Here is a 22,776-nt window from a genome sequence, read left to right on the forward strand (position 1 = left end):
TTCAACCAACACACAGAGTGGGTGGATGATGTTAAAAGCTCAGAGAACGTGACCGAGTGGCTGTGTAAGTGTTGGCCTATCCTTCAGTTTCAACTTTGACCAAATGACATTTCCTGGAAAGAGTGGCTAATCAAAAGGCAAGGCCATCATCTCATGCAGCAGTCGTTTTGGTGCTGTTGCCATTTCTAATTTTTTTTTAAATCCTTTTAATGAACTTACTGCTGTATATCTATTTCTATTTCCCATTTTGTTACGGTCTGATGAGGTTTTAGCTTAGCGATACAGATTTTTATATGACGCCACAATGTGGATGCATGCGCCAAAGCATCATCTTAAGTTAGCAAGCAATGTTTTTAACGAAAGGTCATCGTTCTCTTGACCTTTCACAGTAAATGTAGAACAAAAATGTATCCAACTGTAACTGATGACCAAAGATATTTCCACGTGACACTTGGGAACCTTATGTTTGCTGTTTCACACTTTTTTTTTTTCTTGTCATCCAAGCAAAAATGATCGTGACAATTCAGTGTTTGGCTGTCAAATCTGTCCTGTTTGATGATGATCTCAGGAAATCACTGGAATGTTTCTCAGTCAATAAAATGTGTTCTGCCTATGACACAATGCAGCCATTCATTCATACTTGTTTCCATTTCTTTCAGTATGCCGCGTAGCAACTTATTGTTGACAAGATGATGAAGCTAAGGTAGAAAATTAGGTTATTCAACAACAATGTCTAATTTTGCTAACTGTTCTGGATTGATTGCTCTTTTATTGTGTGTAAATAATGGTTCCAAAGTGATTCATACACTCCTTTTCATTTAAACCAGTATGGACACTCAATACAATCAACACAGCATGGAATATGTGTGTGTGAGAAACATAAGAAAACGATAGGTAAATGAATTGCTCCATTCAGTTTTTGGGACTAACAGAAAATGTTTTCTTTTCTATTAAAGGAAACACAACATGGGAGGAGGGGGAGGGGGGGTCTTGACTGTATGTCAACATGCCATAATGCGCCAGCTCGCTCCCATAACTGATCAAGTGCTCAGATATTCTCTGAGAACTACTTTGTATTTCTGGGGAACCAAACCAACTAATCCTGACCATCCTTTGCTTCGATGACACTATTAAATCAGACATTCCATGCAAGGTTGTGGTCATTTTGAAATTTGGGTCAGTGTCCCACCAAATGATGCTGTGAAATCCCTCCATTTTCTAACCCACCCACCACGGAGTATTTAATACGAGTATTTGTGTATCAATTTATCTCAATCTATGGTCACAGGTCATTTCTTCTCTTCTGGTAACAAAGCTGGCTCGTGGTTAGCACGTCTGTCTCTCAGTATGATCTATTTGCAGACTTTATTTTGTCCAAAGGTATAAATATCAAAATGTGCTTTTGAATGACTGGCAGTAATGATGACAAGTAGTACACAAAATGGATGGTGATGCCCCCCCTCCGCCAGTTGCCAAGGAAACAGCAGTGTGAGTAACAGGAAAGTCAATACACTGATTAAACCTAAATTCAGCTCTTGGCAAGCGCTTTCTTTGGACAACGTTTCCATGATTGAGAGGGCGAGCGATACAGACAGAGAGAGATTACATTTCTACTGGCTTGAATGCTTTAATAATGAATCGCTTTCTCAAATCATGAATGCTGAATGCTAGTACAATTACAGGCAGCCCATTCATTGACCACAACATTTGAAAAATACTAATAAAGCAGACATACTAATCTCCTACTAATTTCCAATGATCTCATTGGTGTGTTCCTGCCAGCATTTGGAAGTCTCCTCTTACGCCTCCAGCGCGTCTGCTGGCTTCAACTTATCCAAATATTATTCTCACAAGCAAATGCTGGTCAGACTGTTAGCTAATGCTAACTTTTTCACCTTCACATGCTCGTTCGTCAAAGAGGTTCTTTCGCTGGAACATCGGCCAGCCTAGCGGATCATATCTCCAACTGTAAAAATTTAGTATGGCGGTTGTTGTTAAATTGATTAATCCCACTGTTTTGAAATAGAGGTGCAGAACAGGAAAAAAACAAGCAAAGATTTACTTGATTATTTGACGACGTGTGGCAGGCACTCCAGAGACCTTTACACAAACATTCAAAAGTCTGTCTTCCATAATACCTGCTTACAGATTGTTACCACAGTCCAGCCGCACACTATACTTTCTTGGGTACATTAGTGATGATGGGTTTGGGTCGCGTCTTGAAGATAAGTTTTCTTTTGATGAGAGCAGACACCGAGTAGGAGGTGGAGCCATGCGGCTCTGTTTCCATGGCAACCTGGGAGGCATCGAGGTTGTCGGTGTTGCCGATAACCTCCTGTGATTGGGCAGGATGCTTAGTAAGGACAGCAAATGGTTTCTCCAATTTGACCTGTTTCCCATACAATATGTGATGTCCTACAATTAACACTGGCACCCCCTGTTGGAAAGAGAAAAAAACAACGGACTGATGAAAGATCATCAACAGAGGACAGTGGACATTAAGCAGCTCTGATTTAATCAAACAGTGCAGAAACAAGCTGTGTAGGAGAAAAGCCAATTGCAGGAAACAAACAGCCGGGAGATTTATTTGTAGCATGTGTGACAGCTTGCGTTGACGGAGCCATCACAATTCTGGTTTCCGAAATGCTTAGGAGTTTCTTCCAAAATAAACTGATGGAATTTAAATATTGGAAAAGCCGAGATGTTTGAAGTTGTCAATTTTGCCGTTCAATGTCAGCAAAAGAATAATAGGAAAGCCACCTTCTGTTATTATGTTTTACATTACTGTTCATTGTTTATAATGACCTCTTTAGTGTAGAGAAGGTCTCCCATCGCATTTCCTGTCATTCCAGAGTTGTGTCTGGATATCATCTCTCCCTGCAGCTCGATCAATAGCCACTCCGGAGGACTGCTGCCATCAACACTTCCCCTAAAAAGACAGTCACCAACCATATTAATAAATATTGACAAGTACTATCAGTATTACACGTAATTTTACGAAATTACTGTACAATTATGTGACAACTGATCAGTTCAATTCGCGTCTTACCTTATGACTATTTGAACCATTATGGACACACGTACTCAATATTTAACAAAGCAAGAACGACCAATAGACCGCGGAGACATTCAAAATAAACGCAGCTAAGTTACATACAGTGAAGACAAAAACAAAGGACAGACTTTCGGTGTTTACACATGATGGAGTTGACGGTCAGGTTTCCCGCCAACTGAAGACGTCAGGTCCATGACTAATGACGTAGTTCCGGTTAGTAGTAGATGTGCTCGTTTTCAGGTCCGGGTCGGAGGTCTTCAACGTGGCTGCTCATGTTTTCCAGCGTGTGTAAAATTCTTAAAAGTTATGCGAGCCTCTACTACAACGTGCTAAGGCTCTTGTATTGCGGTGTCCCATTGTTTAGCATATTTAACGTGTTCTTCCGGCCACCTTGCACGCGCTTTTGTTTGACATGTTAGCTTCGACTTGCTAGCACGTAGCAAAATCACGTGTTTGTCAGGCTCATCTACTCGTGTTGGGAAGCCACCTGAGCGTGCTTCTTCTACCTTTTGGAGAAAATGGGTGAGTTTAAGGTGCACCGGGTTCGTTTCTTCGACTACATGCCCAGCGCAATCCGAGCCATGGCGTTCAACAGTTGCACTGAGAGGCTTGCAGTGGCTCGGGCGGATGGAAGTGTGGAGGTCTTTAACTTCACTGACAACTACTTTCAAGAGAAGGTAAGAAGCTCCCATTCATCCATTCCACAGTATCCAGTCAAAGAATTGTCGCATTATTACACGTTCATGACAACAGATGTGTCAAGTACCCCACCCCAGTTTGTTCTACAGTATTAATAAAGCAGCTTTATAAAGTGATTTAATGGCATTCAAGAATTCAATTAAAACCAACGCTTCTGTCAAGAAGTGCACGCATTTCTGTTCAGGAATGCAAGTTAAGAACTAATTTGTAACAATCATAATTAGATGTGCGCATTAAAAGTTTGTTCAACTTGAAATTGTCTAAAATTCATAGCCTCTCTACAGTAAGTAAAAGTAAGAAGACTAGTTATTTTTGGCTAACGTGCTTTTACTTTGGAAAACAATAATTTTTGCAAATTGTCTGAAACTCTTAAATTAATCGTAGTTGATTAGTATTAATTGATCGTAATTATTCATTTGGATTTGTGCTATTTTGTGAATTCTTGTCAAATTAAACAACATGCAAACGGGGCACCTCCTTCCATTTAAGAGTCAGTTCAAGTTTAACCATGAGTTGTATAAATGAAATTAAACTGGCTTATCCCGTTGCAGCATACTAAAACTGATGGTTGCCTTCTGGATCTGAAAACTCTTTTTTTTTTTTTTTTTTTTTAACTGCTCTGTGTACACGGCACGCATAGATTGTACACTTGTACAGCGACCATTTCCACTATTTTGCTACAGGTGATCCCTGGTCGGGATGGCACAGACATTGAGGCTTTGTGCTGGGTGGGTCAACGTCTCTTCAGTGCTGGTTTGCGTGGAGAGATCACAGAGTATGACCTGGAGAACTTGCAGCCCAAGTTCACTGTGGATGCCTACGGGGGACCCATCTGGGCCATCAGCTGCAACAGCAAGGGAAAACTGATGGCGGTAAGTCCTCTGCCGAGACTTAAGAAAAAGAAATGAAGAAATGGTCACCCCTTTCTTTTGCACCTTTTTTTTCACTCTGATGAATTGATGTGTAAATGTTTTAATTTGGAGTAATGGTGCATATTTCTGTATCAGGTTGGATGTGAAGATGGGACGGTGAAGATATTTGAAATACTGGAGGACAGGATTCAGTTTCAGAGGAACTTTGACAGGCAGAAAAGTAAGAAGTTTATACTTTTTTTTGAGAAATTCTGTTAATAGTGTTTGTGTAATTCTGCACACAAAGCCAAGCAGTAATTGTCTTGTTGCGACAACTTACACCCATTGTGACATCTCTGTTTCTGTGATCTTGTAGGTCGTATCATCAGTCTTTCCTGGCATCCCTCTGGTGCTCAACTTGCTGCTGGCATGATGGACATGATCCGAATATTTGATGTTGAGACTGGTAAATTGATGCAAACCCAACATCGATTATATACCAAACAGTTAAACACTCGATACACTGATGAAAACTTGGCCCTTTTTGTGTGATTATGCCAATTTTAGGTCACAGCGTGCACAGAATGCTTGTTGATAGAGGTGTAAGAACATCCAAGAGCAGAGAGGTTGTGGTCTGGAGTGTCGTCTTCTTATCCAATCATACAATCATCAGTGGTGATTCTGCTGGAAAGGTCCAGATGTGGGACGGACTTACAGGAACACTCGTCCACACTCATCTAGTCACCAAGTGGGACGTGCTTGCTCTTTCTTTATCCCAGGCAAGTGGACGATTACTTGAAGCAACAGATCAGCCACACATTTTTAAATGCAACCTTCAAAAAGCACACCGTCATTTTAGTCAAAATAAACTGAACTACATGTGCAAAGTGCAGTTCAGAGCATTGTATCAAAAGACTGAGGAGTAAAGTTAACAAAATCAGAATTTCAAAAAAGAAGGTGCATTTGGGATAACTCACTTATGATATTGCATTCAGGTCACTTTCAATGGTCTCAACATTTGTGAAAACGTATGAAATGTATCCACACACATCATTCCTGGCAAAGTAATCAATAATCTATTAGTTCATTGTGCAAAGAAATCTCTCAGTAGCACACCCTAGAAAGGCTTAACGAAGCATCCCCAGTTATTCATTTCAAAGTAGTTGAAGGCAAATGCAAGACGTACAAAAAAAAAAAGTCTCTTGGAGCCATATGCAAAATCTAGCAAATTTTTTTCCAAGTTGGCTAAATTTTTGGGTTTACTCCTACAGACTTCATCCGATTGTCTTCAAATTTTGAGTGTTTCATCTGAAGATGACCAAGATGAAAAGCAAAAGCAAAAAAAAATCAGTTGACTGCTGTTGCAATGGCGAAGCACTGTTTGCCTACAAAAATGATGCTGATTTTGATGGTCTAAACACGCATGAGGACATGAAACTGCACACACATCGCACCTGGCAAAACAATCAATATTTAATTAGTTTATTGTGCGGTTAAGAAGAAAAAGGCACAGTCTTGCCCCCAAGAAAATTCAAGCAGCCCCAGTTTTAGATTTGACGAAAAGCTACGAGAAATTGAAGGCATGTCTAACAACCTAAGACCTGCAAAATTCTTCAAAAATTTACATGCAATAAACAAAAAAATATCTTGGAGGCTTATACTTAATCTAACATCCACCATTTTGAAATTTCTTTAAAGTTTGGCCCCCGTTTTTGGCCTTTTACAGAGGTTTATATTTTAAAGAACTCTTATTAGAGATTTTGAACTTGAAACGGTAGTTGTGCGTCATGTAAAGATATTCAAGATGGAAAAGTAGTAAAGAAGTAGTAAAAGGTCTCTTGAGGTCTCCCTGATTTGTTGAAATTTAGATGTCTCTGGGGTTGGTGAAGGACTCTGGTTGGTGATGTCTGGTCGGTGCTGGATTTCACTTTCCTTTCTTTTCTTTGGTCCTTTCTCGGGTTTCCTGACGGCCTCACGACTCTGGCTGGAAGTGTTCGGTTTAGGGGAACGGTATGGGATTAAAAAAAAAAAATAGGTTTTAGGTGAACTAATGAATACACGCACGCACATACACATATTCTCCCACATACAAAATAAATAAATACAATTTTTTATATATATATATATATTAATATATATATATATATATATATATATATATATATATATATATATATATATATATATATATATATATATTAAATTATAATAATTATTATAAAATTATATATATATATATATATATAAAAAAAAGGGAGAGCAATGATAATGACATGACAAATCAGTAAAATTACCGAATGAACAATACTGAGCTCTCCAGGAAAAAATAAAATAAAAATAGGATGTAAAAGTATAAGCAAGCTTTTTATAAAGCTGTTGCCGTGGCAATGCGCTGTTTGCCATGTAAAATTACAGTAATGCTGATTTTGATGGTTTAAACATGCATGAAAACTCATGACATTTTGCACACACATCAGCCTAGGCAAGTGCAGAATATTAAAAAGGTCTGCACTTCACTATAATACGGTTTCTGTCCATTTTTAAGCTTACTATATTGGGTTTAAAAAAAACACACACAGTAAATCCCGCTCCAGCGCGTGCATTCTAGAACACCCCCACCAAATGTGATCTCCGCGATATAGAAATAAGCTCGAGGCGTCTTATGATAGCATTTACGGCACAACACGTATTACATTAAGAGAGCGCAAGGACGGCCAATAAATAACACAAACTATTGTACAAACAACTTAAAATCTTGTGTACTCGTCTCTCACCAGCAGATGACAATGATGGGGATGAAACCGCTATATAGTGCATTCCTGTTTCAAAACCGAAATAAAGGTGTCGCTCGTTTGAGCACGGCTTTGCAGCTGTGTATTAAAATGGTCACAGCCCTTCTGCATCGATGACTTCTTGTTTATTATTGCACACTTGTTAAAGGACCGTTGCTGGCTGGCTGTGTTTCTTCTTTTGTATGCTTGGGTGGCTCCACCAATGCCGTTTTGGAACTTCAGTACACGACCCATGTCGGGATCCCATTCCGCTAATATTACATTGCATTACAGCACACCAGGCGTCTAATGATAAATCAGCGGCTGACAAAACGATAGCGACGTTCTGATTGGCTGAATTAGTAGGTCCGGGTATTTTATCATGATGCGGGATTTCAACTCCAAACAATGCTGTAAAATGCCGTCAAATAGCGAAAATACAAAATTAATAACTCTTAAAAAAAAAAAAAAAAAAAGAGCTAAATACTGGGACTGCAAACCATGAACCTGCAATGAAGAGAAGGGTTTTATATTCACCGTATTTTTTCTGAACAGCAATGCAAATTTTGTAGCGAAGATGCTGGATTGCAGCATGTTTTAAACGTTGCTATTATTCACAGGATGAAAGCAGCCTCATTGCCGGAACATCAGAGGGCACTGTGGTCCAGTTCCAGTTTCTTTCCCGCACCGTCAACCAACAAGACAAGGACTGGGTCCGAACTAGAACCTTTAAAAACCATTCCCATGACGTGAGGGCACTGGTTCACACTGAGATTTCTGTTGTTTCTGGAGGTCAGTTTTAAATGGTTGGGCTGATTTCTGTGTGATGCTTTTTCTCAGAAGCTTTTACTAATAGATCACGCCAACATATGGTAGTTAATTGAGATTGGATCGGCTAGTTAGTTATGTTTTTTTTTTTTTTTTTTACCATTCTTCATAGACCTGAATGGAACCCAACAATACCCTCCCAAATTGAACTTGAAACTATTAAATACGGAGACTAAGTTTGCAAGAACACGTGGGAAGCCCACATTGTATTGCTGTTTGAAATTTGCATAATGAGCCATGATAATCCACCTGTGAACTGAAACTTGGTATAAAGTTATGAACTTGACATAGAAAGTAGGTTCAAGGTTTTCATGGCGTCTCCCTTCTTCCCCCCCCCCCCCATATAACTTTTTATTGAACAATTGTTAACATACACGTTATTAATACGAAAAGGCATCTCCCTTGTCAGGCATGGATACACAGTTGGTAGTACGCCCCCTGCTGGATAAGGTGGAGAAGAACACCCAAGAGTCAGCTCTACGTAAAATAATGTTCCCACACGTGAGTACTCTTATTTCAATAATCATGGAATTAAGGACTGATTCGGTAGATTCAATGAGCCACATGAACACTTATCATTTAAATATTTTTTTGACAATTAGCAAAACACTGAACATACAATATCGACCGAGTTGTCCATCTGTTTATCTTCCACGTAGAGGAGTGTGGTGTGTTACGCTAAGAAGTCGGGGCTGCTGCTTTTCCAGTTCCCCGATCATCTCGAGCTGTGGAGACTCGGGGAGAGCGAGGGCTATGGTGAGAAGACAATAACACACCAAATGTTATACCTCTGCTCATTTTGCATACTAAAGTATAAAAAGTTGTAAACAAAGCAGAATAATAAAGTTTACGACAAAGCAGTTGCTTTGCGCCAATAAAAACTGACAAGCCTAACTTTGCCTTTAAAATTGGTCACCGACTATGAATATTGCCTTTCAAGTACTACTTTATATTGCACCTACTATGATGTAATCACTGTTTGTTATCAGGGAAGCCTGGTGACAGTCTACCTGTGAAGAGGAAACCAGAGAAACTGATTCATCTGAAGAGGAAGGTTTGTACTCTCAAGTTTAATGACAATGAAAATCACCAATGTCCAATGGGTCAACGAATTATTTTCCCGATTTACTTACATTAATTCATTTATCTTGTGTTATTTTATGTACTTACCAACTGACGTGCTTATTATATTCATTCTTTTAATTTATTATGTTTTACTTGTCTTTATTGCATGACTGATTTTTACTCCGTGTACAGCACTTTGTATGCCGCCATGTTTTTTGAAGGTGCTTTTATAAATATAATTGAGCGGAGTTGAATTTGTTGAATTCTATACGGGACCTTCGCAGAATTTTGTTGTTAGCTAATCCAACTGTAGTGATCAGCTGTGATGTGTGTGCAGGGCGATGATCATATCTGGTGCAGTGCTCTGTCTCCATGCGGGGAGTGGCTGGCGTACTCGACCCTCTCCAGCATTCGTCTTTACAGGCTACAGACAAACGACAACAACATCAGCATCACGAAGGTGCGCATCTCCTTGCTGACGTGACAAATTTTTGTCTTATGTCCATTGTGTGTTTGGTATGCATGTCATTGCATGCTTTTTTTTTTGGACTCTCCTTAGGTTTCTAAAGTACCAAAGATCCTTCACGCAGCCCAGCAGCTCTGCTTTTCCTCAGATTCCTCCAAACTCTTTGCATCCTGCAGCCAGTCATCAGTCGTCGTGGTTTCCCTCAGCCAGTCAGAGTGCAAATACGTTCACACCCTCAAACCTCAGTCAGGTGAGTCCGAAAACTGCCGTTTGAGTTGCAGTAATCCCTCATTTATCGCGAGCTTTACATTCCAGACGACCCCTGTAATAGATGAAATACACTAAATTGTGACCAAATATTCATTATAATATTTATGTATACAGACGCTCCCCACCTTACGAACGAGTTACGTTCCGAGCGATGGTTCGTAAGGTGAATTTGTTCCTAAGTTGCTTCAGTGCTATATTTTGTATTATAATTTATGTTTAAAGCCTATATAAGTATATTGAAGGTTTATATAAGTATGTTTAAGGCTTGTACAAGTAACCTGCATTGGTTTGTACTGAAAAAAACTTAATAAAATGGAGAGAATACGTACAGTACTGTACTACGTATGTTAGAGAGAGAGAGCGAGAGACACACACACAGTATGTACATGTACGTAATAAGATAAATAAAATGAAGTTTAACTTACTTTTGGAAGATGTACTCGATGCTTAAGGAGATGATGGAGGAGGAGGAAGAGGAGGATTTTATATCATGAGAGATTCTTCGTCGTCGCTGGAATCGGCTTCAAAAGTTATTTCCTGCTTCATGGGGACCGGCGTTTTCTTCCTCCTCCTCCTCGCCACGTTGCTCAGCCTCCAATGAGCTCTCACAGCGCCAATCGTCGGTATTAGCGGCGGAAAGAAGCTCTACGCGCAATACAAAATCTAACTTAGAGCATTTCTTTCCGAACATTTTTCGACATACTGTACGCGCAGAAATGTTCGTATGTACCGTTGTTCGTAACTCGAATGTTCGTAAGTAGGGGAGCGTCTGTATTGTAAAGCGTCATGTTTACACTGTATCACAAATGCATGCGAGGTGCAGGTCTTTTTTTGTCCACTCGGGGTCACCGTCCACACACATTCTACACAATAGTAACTAGCTGTAAATGTGCGTCTGCTTTAAAAGGTGGGCCTGGTCTGTTGGTATGTCGTTGCTATCAGGTGTGCTAAAATGTGCGTCTGTTGACTGTATTTTTACTTACGATCCAATCAATCAACGTGTGTTGAAGGTTAGTTGTGGACTTGGAACCATTTTATCCGTTCCTGTATTGGGATCACACATTTGTCTCCATAAATGTGTCATAATGAAGCTCAAAACAAGTAAACATGTACAAATAAAAAAAGTGTTTTTTTGTTTTTTTTAAATGTTCCATTTGATAGGGGTTGCATCATATCATCGGAAAGAGCACATCGAGTCATAACGAGCATGTATGTTTGTGTGCTTCAGGTTCCAGACAGCCTATCCACCTGTTGCATGCGAGCGACGATGGCAACTGGCTCGTTACAGCCAACACAGGCTGTGAGATCCTCGTTTATAACCTTCAAAAACTCAAGGTGATTTGAGATTTTGTTTTCTTTGCACGCAAAAGGTGTGTCAGTGTGTGCACCATTTGAACTCATTTGTGTGCGCACGTAGCTTCACTGCACGGTGCCGGTGTACGGGTCGTGTCCTACCGCCTTGGCCATCCACCCAACCACCAGAAACCTCATCATAGTGCACGCTGATCAGCAGGTGAACGCCTCGGTTAACTTATTTTCATGTCTGTCTTACAACGCCCAACGTTAATCGTGTACTCGTATCAACTGCCGGTCTGTGTGCGCATCTGTGCTATCCAGATATTTGAGTTCTCGCTCGTGCAAAAGGAATACACCGATTGGAGTCGCAAGCTGCAGAAACAAGGGCTGCACCCTCTGTGGCTGCGGAGGGACACGCCCATCACCCACGTCACCTTCAACCCCAAGAACTCGGCTCATGTTCTCCTGCACGATACGTTTATGTTCTGCATCATCGACAAGAGCCTGGTGTGTGAAGAGACCCAAAGTCCACTTTGGTTGCCTTGTATTGTGAAGAGTACAATTTGGTTAATGGGGTCGTTTTGTCTTCCGCACATAGCCCTTCCCTGAAGCAAAGTCTCTGCTCTCCAATCAGATGACACTACGGAGTCTTCCCGAGCCCGAGCGGATAAGACACAGCCACTCGTTCAAGATTTGCAAAACCTTTCAGGTACCCCTATGATGCTTCTTCAAGCATGAAAGTCGATTCGCTGTTTTTGAAAACATAAGAGATGGCCTACAAGAATCAGGCAGATTTGAATATTTAGGGCGCGGGGGAGGTGGGTATGTCAAAATAAGACATTGGCAAAGATTTACTTTTAATTTGGACAACAATGACCGAGCCAGTGATTGAATTTGTTTCAAAAAAGTCGGTGAGTACAACATCAATTGCTCTCATTAATATTGCTGAACTGATGTTTTGTTGGTTTTTATCACCAAAAAAAATACTAAAAGAAAAACAATTGGTAATAAACAGTAATTGGGGGAAAAAATGGTTTTGTAATACTTTAATGCGAGATCAAAAAAACAGTTTTAAATATTGCCATGGTCCCCAAAACGTATTCATACGTTTTTTTTACTTTTTTTTTTTTTTAATGCTAGAGCATACAGAGGGCTTTGATTTAGCCTCTGACCTGAAGAGGTCGCTTAAAGCAAATGGTAGTTATTACAAAAACGGCCAGCAGGTGGCAGCACAGTATAAGAGACCAGGGCCACGTTGCAACAAGCTCTTTTCCCCACTGTTTGGTTGGTGAATAATGATGAAAACTTAGCTATATTCTAATGCTAATTGCTACAAAACAGAAACCGATACAAATGTACTTTTTTTCCTGATGAAAGAAGAGACTCTAATCTTTCTTTTGGTTCCATGTTTTATAGCAATAGAACACAATATTCTGTAGGCCTTGCAAAGTTAGTCAAAATCCAGTAAAACAGCCGGGAGCGAAGGGGGTTGCTTCAATGAAAATGGCTGGGAGTGAATGAGTTAATCGATACAATAATCGGTAGTGACCGCCTTACATGGCGCACTTGAATGCAGCATAATAAATGGCAGCAGTCGGGATGACACTCAATGTTTATTATGCTATGTTATATAAAGTGAATATTGTCCTCTGGTGAATACGTTCTCCACTTTGCCATCCATTCCCTCAGACTTGCTTCGTTAGTGAAAACTAACACTTGAATAAATGGCAACTTGCTCTTCACTTGTCAACATAACATAAAGCTAATGGCAGCGCTGATTACATTGTTTTTTTCACAGTATCGCAAAAAGGTGGCCCATTTGTTGGACTCCCCAAACCTACTTATGAGAACGGCGTGACTGTTGACACGGGGGCTGGTCTTGTATGACTAAATAAATAAATGACTAAAAGTGGGAAAAAAAAGGGATATACAAAAACACAATTCAAAAATTTATATAAATGGAGAAAAAAAATGCATAAATTAAAAAAAAACGAGATTCAAAAAATAAATATAAAATTAGTCGAAATAAATATATAAATAGAATTGAATATCAACGAATAAATAAAAACGCTCTGCTCTCACATTTATTTATTTCATGCTGCAGACGCTTTGCCAGGGCCAAATGTTATTCAAATGAGGAGGGGCGTGTCCTAAGCGTGTGTTGGGTTGGACTCCGCCCCTGCAAACTGCCTTTCATTGGTCTAGTGAGCGGCTTCGGTGAACAAGGAAGTCTCGCTGGTTTGCATGAAGACCTCCAGCAATGGACGACTACCACCCAAGACACACTTAAGACCGCCCCCCTCATTTGAATAACATTTTTGAATTATATTTTTTATATCCGTTTTTATTTTCACTTTTAGTCCTTTGTTTATTTATTTAGTAATTTATTTATTTTGAATTTGGGCCGCTTTGATCCTCCATACGCACTGACCAAGGCTGATTGGATGGTCAATTTCGGGGTGTTGTTTTTACATCAGCTGGGCTCATCAAACTTATATGTTATCAAACTAATTTGAATTAATTACCGAGAACTCTTAAGACGTTGTGGAAACACAAATTCTAAATTCCCTGCGGAACTTTTACAACCAAGAACTCCTGTTACCCAGAACTCAAAGATCCTGGGCTTGTTGGTGGAAAAGCAGCTTTTGTGATTTTTTTTTAAAATTTTATTCTCCTCACTTTTTTGCCGAGAAACAACTCCAACATAGTACTTCCGATTTACACTGTTCAAATTTCAACTTGCTTCCAAAATTCACGCCTTCCGGGGTATTTATCGTCTGATTCCACATTACTTACAGTATTCACACAATTCAACATTAAATATCAACTTTTCCCCATTCATTTTCAACGAAACTAACATTGGACTTTTTCGAAGTCCTACTTTCCACGCCCACTTCCATACAAACAACTGATCAACATTAGCAGCACTCTGAAACTGCTCAGTCGCGCAGTTGGGAAAGTGCTTTGTCTAGTAACCAGGAGGTTCCCGGTTCGAATCTCTAACCTCTAACTGTACATTGCAAATATATCCATGGCAATTATGCTAAGGATAGACATGTATACCAACTGACTATCATAGCTTCCATCGAAATGAATGGAGGGTACTGCATGCCTAGGTGGCGCTATTGTGTGTGTGTGTGCACGCAAAATTTTTCTATTGGATATCATTCGTTCCACTTTTCCATCTAAATGAATGGAAGGTACTTTCAGTTAACACTTTAACATAAATTTCAACTGGCTTTTCAAAATGTCACCCCTCTTGGGTTCAAGTGATCTTTTTATTCATTTATCTTTCAACTACAATTAATACGTTGTAATTTTCACATAATTTATCTTTCAATTTACTTCATAAGCTTTCAGCATTCCCACACAATTTCTGCAAAAATTGCACATAGTCTTGTTTTTATTAACATTTTACACAGCGTCCCAACTTTATTGAAATTGGGGTTTGTGTTTGAGCGCATTTCACAAAGACCCAGTTTGGGTGCTCAAAATTCAACAAGTAAAAGTGGGAGTTAACCGAAATGAAAACAACCTATAGAATAAACGTTATTCTTCAAAGATTAAAAAACTCAAATCACATTTTGAATGGCCTCGCTAAAAAGCAAAGTGAGTTATTTTTAAATCTTTCCAATGACTCAACTGAAACAATAATGCATTTCACAGTTTGGGAGCGACTGTTTGGAATGTACATTTGCCGCATGTTTTTAGGCAGGTGCGTGAGACACTTAAGACTCGCAGAGATTGTTGAACTTCAAACCATATGAAGAATAGGATGAACTGATTACTTAGGCGATATACAGAGCGGCCTGATCACAGAGTTGGTGGTTCTGAGTATTTAAAGTATTGTACGTGCACAAATTGAGCAGTATTGACGGACCATAATATCAACAACAGTAAAGTAATCTTGGTATAGAGTTTCATAAATCAAAAGTAGCACTATTGACTTTCACACTTTGCTCCCACAGCCCATCTTGAGTTTGACTCTGCTGGATGACCAGTCCCTAGTTGTGGTGGAGCGCCCCCTGCTGGACATCCAGTCTCAGCTGCCTGCACCTGTACAACAGAAGATGTTTGCCACATAAACAAAAGACCACAAAAACAGCTTTCGTCAGCACAGATCTCATTTGTCAAAGAGCCATAGCTTGGACTACATCCAAAAAATAGCAGAATGTTGCCATTTTGTACAAACGTTTTGATAAATAAATGCAATTATCATGATCATTTTCCTAATATTGAGGTTTTTAAATTTTTGCTTTATGCCATCGTAACAGGCATAACAATCAAATGCTCTTCCACTAGATGGTAGAAGTTACATAATTAACCAGTGTAACCACTTTTTGTGAATAGTTTTACTAAGTGGTGGGCCATGAGATTCTTTTTTTTTCTGATGTGGAATATGTGCCTTCGCTCAGTAAAAGTTGGGAAACTCTGCTGTATGCTAAGAAGAGGGCCTTAATCGACCTTTCTTGATGTTAATATGTTAGATGTGACCTCACTAGTCTCAACATGATATTCTGATTAATATATTTGTGGAATATGAGTTATAAACAGGGATGTGATTTTTCCGCTAATTCGCGGAATTCCGCTTTTTTTTATCTCCCCCCCCCCCCCACAAAAAAAAATCTGATTTTTTTTTTTTTTATTATTATTTTTTTTATTTTTTAGTAGTTCATTGTGTATGCACATGACTCCGACAGATAACATCTTCTGCTATAACAAAGACATTTGTGGTATGCTCTAATATGAGTTACTTTTCATTTGGTCATGATACAATTATTTGCTCATGAAATTTGAACTCTTCAACATTATTTATGTGTTAACTTAGTAATCACATTAGTTAGATATGATGATATTCTCAGTGATAGTTTTTAAAAGCAAAGGCAGTCCAATGTTTTTGAATGTGACTGATTTTGAGTTGACTAAAACTGCCATTTTATATGGGATAGTTCAATATACATTGAAAATTTATGCTGTTGTTTTGTCTATTTCTTTGTCATGTGAGTGCATTGAAAGTACTTAAATACACGGAAAACCCATGAGCTCCGGGGGGCCTTGTCCCCCCACCAGGGCACTGCCCTGGACCTAGCTGGGTGCCAGCGGCCCCCAGACCCCTTCTAAATGTTCAGATAATTTCACTTTGGTCAAATCACATCCCTGTATAAAGCAAAATCCAGACATTTTTATCCATCTCAGGAGGCGGCCATTTTGCCACTTGCTGTGGACTGAAGATGACATCACAGTTGATCAGGGCTCAGGCAACAACCAATCACAGCTCAGCTTCAGAAAACAGTTGAGCTGTGATTGGTTGTTGCCTGAGCATCTATGATGTCATCTTCAGTCCACAGCAAGTGGCAAAATGGCCGCCTCCTGAGATGGATAAAAATGTCTGGATTTTGCTTCATAACTCATATTCCACTAACGCAATATTGACCAGAATACCATATTTAGACCAGTGGGGCTGCATAGAACATATTACAGTCAAAAATATTTGGAGGATTGAATTCCCATTTCAGATGTGAAGGTTAATGATTTGCTTTGGCACACCAATCTTGGTCGAGTACAAGCAGATCACCCCAACCCGTATCTTTGAAACTGTAGAAACATTTCAGGGAAGATCAGTGGAAGCAGGGGGCCGATGTACTTGTGCTCAATTTTTATCTTAATTTTATCCTTTAAAAAAAAAAAAAACTCATGAATTCCCCCCAAAAGTATCAGATTTGTGTACTTGTGTAGTATTATCTGCAGTGCACACATGCCTCCGCATTTGAACAGGGGTGTGTAGACTTTTTATATCCACTGTACCATCCCTTCACCTTTCTTTGTAAATACAGTCCATTTATTGTGTTCACAGAAAATTATACCCAAGTTACAAACCGTACATCTACTGTTTGTCTTGATTGTGTGAATAATTTTGGCAATGTGTGTGACCTGTTTTTTTTTTTTTCTTTTTCTGATTATCCCCAAATAATGTTCACATGTTCTGTCTTTTGTTAATGCTGCGAGTGCATACACAGTATGCGTCATTAGCATTGAGAATAAAGACACAAAGAAGTTGCATCATAATCTTTATTTTGGTTGAGAGAAGCTAACCATACAAATCCTGTTGACTGGATCAAGTCCCACTGGAACAATATGAACACAATATCACCATAGATACATCAATTCACCGTCTGGCGGCTTCTAATGTCAGATCTTCATCATCCACTCCTGAATCATCAAAACCTTGTCGAATTGATCAAATGAGTCTAGTATAGTGTGTACATACTAGAAACATCTTCATGCAAAACAGTTAAATGTTAACTTAAATGTGCATTGTGGAGTTTAACATTTTAATGTTTTCTACATCATGCATGCTGCATCAATCAGCTTGTATCTTCCCTTCAGTTTCTCGGGGGGTGGGGAGGGGTGGAGGGTGAAACGCTGGTCCCCACTGAAATGTAGTGTTGTTTCAGCAAGACACAGGGGCTGCAGTTACGTTTTAGGCCAGAGGTGGCAGTCGCGAGTAAAATAGGCGACCAAAACTCCGCAATGCAGCTTTAAGACAAAATGCAGCTCTGTAAACATGACATATAAATAAATAAATAATGTAGAATAAATAAAGGTTCATTCAACTTTGAGTTTCTGAAGTCTGACTTAAGAATGGCACAAAAAGAAAAAGGTGACTACACGACTTGGGGTATGACGCAGGTGCAGCCCACCGTCACATTGACAGAGACAGGCTTCAAGTAGTACTTGAGGCTGTCAGTGCAATGCTCGCGCTTCAGAAACACCCTGGTCTGGGAGACGGGAGCCGAGTTGTAGTCGTGGCTCAGCTCGGGGGTCCGTTTGCTCTTGATCATGATGCACCCGGAGCACAGACATTGAGCTTCAATGTAGGTGGATGGGTAGTGGTCCTTCATTGGTTTCCGTCTGAAGATAAACACCAGAGCAGGGTTGAGCATTGATGATGAAGTCATGTAATGATGATGACGATGCCATGCACGTAACTCGCGTAACTTCCCAGTGTTAAACTCATTCAAACCCAAAGACGTGTAAACATGTTTTTTTTTTCATTATTTGTCCTTCACTCCCAAAAACTTATTTTTTTAATGCAAGAGCATACAGAAGGCTGTGATGCAGCTTCTGACATGAAGAGGTGGCTTAAAACAATTGTAGTTGTTACAAAAAACGGCCAGCAGGTGGCAGCAGAGTATAAGAGACCAGCCAGGGCCATGTTGCAACAAGGTCTTTTTGTCAGTGTTTTTAACAGGAATGTGAATAAGGATGAAACTTCTAATGCTAATTTCTGCAAAACGGAAACAGATACAAATAAACTTTTTTTTCCTGATGAAAGAAGAGACTCTAATCTTTTTTTTTTTTGGTAGGTTCCATGTTTTTATAGCATTTTTATAGCAATTCTGTGGTTTGCAAAATCAGTCAAAATTCAGTAAAACAGCCGGGAGCAAAGGGGGTTGCTTCAGTGAAAATGGCTGGGAGTGAATGAGTTAATTGCCTTGTTTCGTTTGCCATGCTTCTTAATTGCTTCATTAACGTCGTGGATCCACGGTGCTAAAAATAGTACAGTGCCGTCATGGCCCTTGCAGATGCTAATTTTAGCTCTTATACACACTACATTATCATCTCCCTTTGGGTTTTATGTATACGAATTCCTATACGGAGCAGCATTTCCAAATTAAAAGCATGGATTTCCCAAAAATATATAGTTAAACATCACACACTAAACGGCTTGAGGAATTCTTAACATGGTAGATATGACTAAATTACTTTAGTTCGAGGTGGGTCGCGTTGAATTTCACCACCGGAGCATTTCCCACTGTTGTCAGTATCGATGATCGAGTTTCATTTTGAACAAAAAGAAAGGAAAAAAAGATGCGGGATGAGGAAAACTTGGGAACACCGTCGTGTCACAACATGACAAACTCTGCCATGCAATTGTGTCAGTTCTGCGAGCACCTTTGAATGCCGTCAGACTCAGCGGGACTTTCCCTTTCAGCGATCACGTGAACGCGTGAGTCGCGCCAGAAGCTCGAGAGAAAAAAGGAAATAACATGAAAAGTGATGATGACACCGACAATGGCATCATCAAACAGGCTGAAGTCGCTTGTCATCGCCGTGTCGCATGAGGTGATGAAATAACAACATCGGAGCCAATGTTTTGAATTGTGTTCGTTTTGACGACACGAGGAAATGAAGACGTAATTCTTAAGTCACTTCGGATCTGGCATAGAAGACTGTATGACTGTATCATAAAAAATAAAAAAAAACTTTTACTTATAAATAATAATAGTGCATCAGATTGATATAGCGTTCACGACGGTAAAAAAAAAAGAAAAAAAGAAGCAGATTCCAATTCTCATTTGCAATGCAATTCATTACATACAAGAGTGACTCACGCAAAAAGATGCAGATGATAGATAAGGCAGATAAGGACGCTTACACATATCTCCAGGGAGAGAGGGAGCGCTCCTTCGGGTCCACTAGACCAAGGTCCCAATGCGAGTAGAGGTCCAGGGGGCAGGCAGAGGGGGAGTCGTGGGGCGCCACCACCTGAGGCTCCGGGGGCTGCGGGTAGTGGCTGGCCAGCTTCCTGCCGGCCACCTTGCTCAGCTCCGACTCCTCGTAGCAGCGGTTCAAGTTGGCTGTCCACGCAGGCGCCACCACGAGGGCCACTACGATGGTCACCATCTGTGCGGGACGCGGGTCAGGTGGTGAGCGAAGACGTGCCGCTGAGTGGCGGAGCACCAGAGACTCACCTGCACCAGTCCGCCCATCCTCTCTTGGCTCGCGTCGGGTGCTGTGTGTTGCAGCCGGACATTCTCGCGAGCTTTTTAATTAGCCGACAATGAACAGTGGCATGAGGAAATGGAACGATGGAAGAGCGACGAAGTGTTTGGGAAACTTCCAACTTTCACACGCATTCAGGTCCAGCCGCGGTCGTTTGTGTGCAATGCAGGTGAGGTCACGTGACGTGAGTCTATATTTAGCTCATGGCTTGTTTTTTGAACACATCCCGAATATGATGACGCAAACTTTGTTACTTCACATGTGTGCAGTTTATTACTTGTACTTGTACTGTTTAACTAGCGCGTGGGTAGGGAGTAGGGACGGGGCAAGGAGGAACACATTCCATTTTAGTGTTCGTCGAAGTTTGTTTAACCCCACTTTTTTTATTAATCACTATTTTCCTCGCAATGATGAAAACAATCACTGAATGATGGGAAAGTTTCAGAACAACGTAGGGCGAAGGGGCGACCTGTAAGATCCATTTAATAAGCACGAGCAAATATCGGATGTAAAATGGGATTTTCCATGTGAAATTGCCAAATCGGGACGAGAAACATGATTCTAGAATCCATCTGCATGGCAGCAAATAAACTCTCAAACTAGTAATGTTTTTAACTCATTCACTGCCATTGACGGCTATAGATTATTTTGTATTAGTTAAATTTTTTTCCCCACTTTTGTTAACAGAAGTATGAAAACCTATAAATGTTTTTTTATTTTACACTTAGAAACAGATATAAAATTTGTAATTAATTGTGAGTTAACTATTGAAGTCATGCAATTAATTACGATAAAAATAATAATAATCGTCTTGAGTTTTTTTTTTTTTTAAATAAAAGATTATTTAAAAAACTTAGGGGCGTCATGTGATTAAAATTTTAATCGGAATTAATCGCATGACTTCACTAGTTAACTCATGATTAATCACAAATTTTATATCTTTTCTCAATGTACAATATATTTTTTTTAGGTTTTAATACTCTTGTTAACAAAAGTGGGGAAAAAAGTTAAAACTAATAGAAATTGTTCAAATGAATTTTTGACGTCTATAGCCGTCAATGGCAGCGAATGAGGTAATCACAATAAGTGAGTGAAAACAAATCTCTTCAACCACCTTGACAAATTAAATCACAAAAAATAAAAATAACCAAATGATGGCCTTTAAAACTGAAAAATCAAGTTGTGTTTGCTTTCAAATATGTGCATGTTTGCTGATTGCACTTACCTGTCAATCAATTATCTCTTCTACAACTTGGAAAAATGTATCTTGAATTTGTCATCGTTCTTATGCCTACACATAGCTACATTTTTGAGCCACGAAAATGTCCACTTAAAGTTTCTGGTGGTTGTCGCGGGGTTTTCCACGCCGTGACTAGCGCACTTTCAAATCCAACGAGGCACTCTAATAAGGCCACATTACTCCCAAAACACCATTGCACACGCTGGCTGTCAAGTCTGACTTAAACACGGCATTCTGATTACTATTACGTTTGTGGAATATGAGTTAAGCAGCAAAATCCACCAGTTTTTATCCATCTCTGGGGCGGCCATTTTGCCAATTGCTGTTGACTCAAGGCTCAGCTTCAGAAAACAAGTGAGCCGCGATTGGTCGTTACCCCTGTGATGTCATTTTCAGTCGACAGCAAGTGGCAAAATGGCCGCCCCGAGATTGGATAAAAACAGTTGGATTTTGCTGCTAACTCATATTCCACAAACATAATATGAATCAGAATACTGCACCTCACAACTGTTGTGAATGAAGGTGCTCAAATTCTTATATAGCGGAGGAGCAACTCCTCTCAGCTGGCACTGTTTTAGCCAACTCCCGCCTCCATTTTTTTTTTTTTTAAACCAATTTGTGCATTTACCATTTAGGAATTGCAGCCATTGTATACAGAGTATCACCACTTGTTGTGGATTTAGAGAAATATAATATATAAGAAATATATAATACAATGGCTCGTCATCTAAGAGCCAAAGATTAATACGTTGGTGCCCTGCGGGAATAATCAAAACTTCTTTCCGTAGAAAAACATAACACCAAACAATTGATAGGTACTTAAAATACTTACATGAAATTCAAAACCAATTAAACTGAAATGGTGTCACGCCACGTTGAATGTGTTGACAGAAGAAACAAGATGAATTGTGAGGCTATCTGTACATCAGTGTGGCATTTTCATGACACTTTGTAAATGCTGTGGAGCTTCTTTGTTTGAGGGCCACATACATTAAAATGGAGGGATGCAAGGGCCACCAAATTCTTCAACTTTAAAGAGTAAGTCAACCCCCCCAAAAATTCTTGACAATAAATAGTTCTATACAGCCACACTAATCTAAATATGGTATTCTGGTTAATATTGCATTAGTGGAATATGAGTTAAGCAGCAAAATCCAGCAGTTTTTATCAATATCAGAAGGCGGCCATTTTTGCACTCGCTGTCGAGTGAAAATGACATCACTGTTGCTCAGGTCTCAGGCAACAACCAATCACAGCTCAGCTTCATAAAAAGAAGGTGAGCTGTGATTGGCCGTTGCCTGATGTCATCTTCGGTCGACAGCAAGAGGCAAAATGGCCTCCCCCTGAGATGGATTTCGCTTCATAACTCATATTCCAAAAATGTAATATTAATCAGAATGTCATGTTTTGACTAGTGAGGTCACATATAACATTTTATTGTCAAGAAA

At 39.7% G+C, this 22,776-nt stretch overlaps 3 protein-coding genes across 4 annotated transcripts; 1 reads left to right on the forward strand and 2 right to left on the reverse strand.

Annotated features, from left to right (window-relative positions):
* Positions 1 to 799: 799 nt before the first annotated feature.
* Positions 800 to 3,323, reverse strand: chtf8 (CTF8, chromosome transmission fidelity factor 8 homolog (S. cerevisiae)). 2 transcript variants are annotated; one of them, XM_077569407.1, is made up of 3 exons: positions 3,184 to 3,323; positions 2,806 to 2,929; positions 800 to 2,437 (listed from the first exon to the last, which is right to left on the reverse strand). In XM_077569407.1, the coding sequence occupies exons 1-3, from the start codon at positions 3,198 to 3,200 to the stop codon at positions 2,174 to 2,176; spliced, it is 405 nt and encodes a 134-aa protein (XP_077425533.1). In that variant the 5' UTR covers positions 3,201 to 3,323; the 3' UTR covers positions 800 to 2,173. The 2 variants fall into 2 exon arrangements, with proteins under 2 accessions (XP_077425533.1, XP_077425532.1); XM_077569406.1 differs by having other exon boundaries at positions 3,050 to 3,253.
* utp4 (UTP4 small subunit processome component) lies at positions 3,236 to 15,522 on the forward strand. The gene is made up of 16 exons (XM_077569405.1): positions 3,236 to 3,732; positions 4,438 to 4,626; positions 4,762 to 4,846; positions 4,982 to 5,071; positions 5,173 to 5,384; positions 7,997 to 8,168; positions 8,614 to 8,705; positions 8,864 to 8,960; positions 9,194 to 9,258; positions 9,607 to 9,729; positions 9,829 to 9,985; positions 11,234 to 11,340; positions 11,423 to 11,518; positions 11,623 to 11,808; positions 11,900 to 12,010; positions 15,270 to 15,522. Exons 1-16 carry the CDS (start codon positions 3,574 to 3,576, stop codon positions 15,384 to 15,386), a joined length of 2,058 nt encoding a protein of 685 aa, XP_077425531.1. The 5' UTR covers positions 3,236 to 3,573; the 3' UTR covers positions 15,387 to 15,522.
* Positions 15,523 to 17,207: 1,685 nt separating this feature from the next.
* Positions 17,208 to 20,788, reverse strand: il17c (interleukin 17c). Its single transcript, XM_077568452.1, has 3 exons — positions 20,058 to 20,788; positions 19,742 to 19,989; positions 17,208 to 18,213 (listed from the first exon to the last, which is right to left on the reverse strand). The coding sequence occupies exons 1-3, from the start codon at positions 20,073 to 20,075 to the stop codon at positions 17,967 to 17,969; spliced, it is 513 nt and encodes a 170-aa protein (XP_077424578.1). The 5' UTR covers positions 20,076 to 20,788; the 3' UTR covers positions 17,208 to 17,966.
* Between the last annotated feature and the right edge of the window lie 1,988 nt (positions 20,789 to 22,776).

This window comes from Vanacampus margaritifer, chromosome 6 (genome assembly GCF_051991255.1).
Source record: "Vanacampus margaritifer isolate UIUO_Vmar chromosome 6, RoL_Vmar_1.0, whole genome shotgun sequence".
Classification (NCBI taxonomy): domain Eukaryota; kingdom Metazoa; phylum Chordata; class Actinopteri; order Syngnathiformes; family Syngnathidae; genus Vanacampus; species Vanacampus margaritifer.

What these genes read in the sequence shown, in the direction of transcription:
- chtf8 (XM_077569406.1), bottom strand. Translation starts at nt 3,069, where the DNA reads ATGGTTCAAATAGTCATAAG. An exon ending in ATGGTTCAAATAGTCATAAG is followed by an intron (nt 2,930 to 3,049) that starts GTAAGACGCGAA and finishes CTGTCTTTTTAG; the next exon opens with GGGAAGTGTTGATGGCAGCA. An exon ending in ACCTTCTCTACACTAAAGAG is followed by an intron (nt 2,438 to 2,805) that starts GTCATTATAAAC and finishes TCTTTCCAACAG; the next exon opens with GGGGTGCCAGTGTTAATTGT.
- utp4 (XM_077569405.1), top strand. Translation starts at nt 3,574, where the DNA reads ATGGGTGAGTTTAAGGTGCACCGGGTTCGTTTCTTCGACTACATGCCC. An exon ending in GTAAAATAATGTTCCCACAC is followed by an intron (nt 8,706 to 8,863) that starts GTGAGTACTCTT and finishes TCTTCCACGTAG; the next exon opens with AGGAGTGTGGTGTGTTACGC. An exon ending in TGATTCATCTGAAGAGGAAG is followed by an intron (nt 9,259 to 9,606) that starts GTTTGTACTCTC and finishes ATGTGTGTGCAG; the next exon opens with GGCGATGATCATATCTGGTG.
- il17c (XM_077568452.1), bottom strand. An exon ending in CTCTCTCCCTGGAGATATGT is followed by an intron (nt 18,214 to 19,741) that starts GTAAGCGTCCTT and finishes GTTTATCTTCAG; the next exon opens with ACGGAAACCAATGAAGGACC.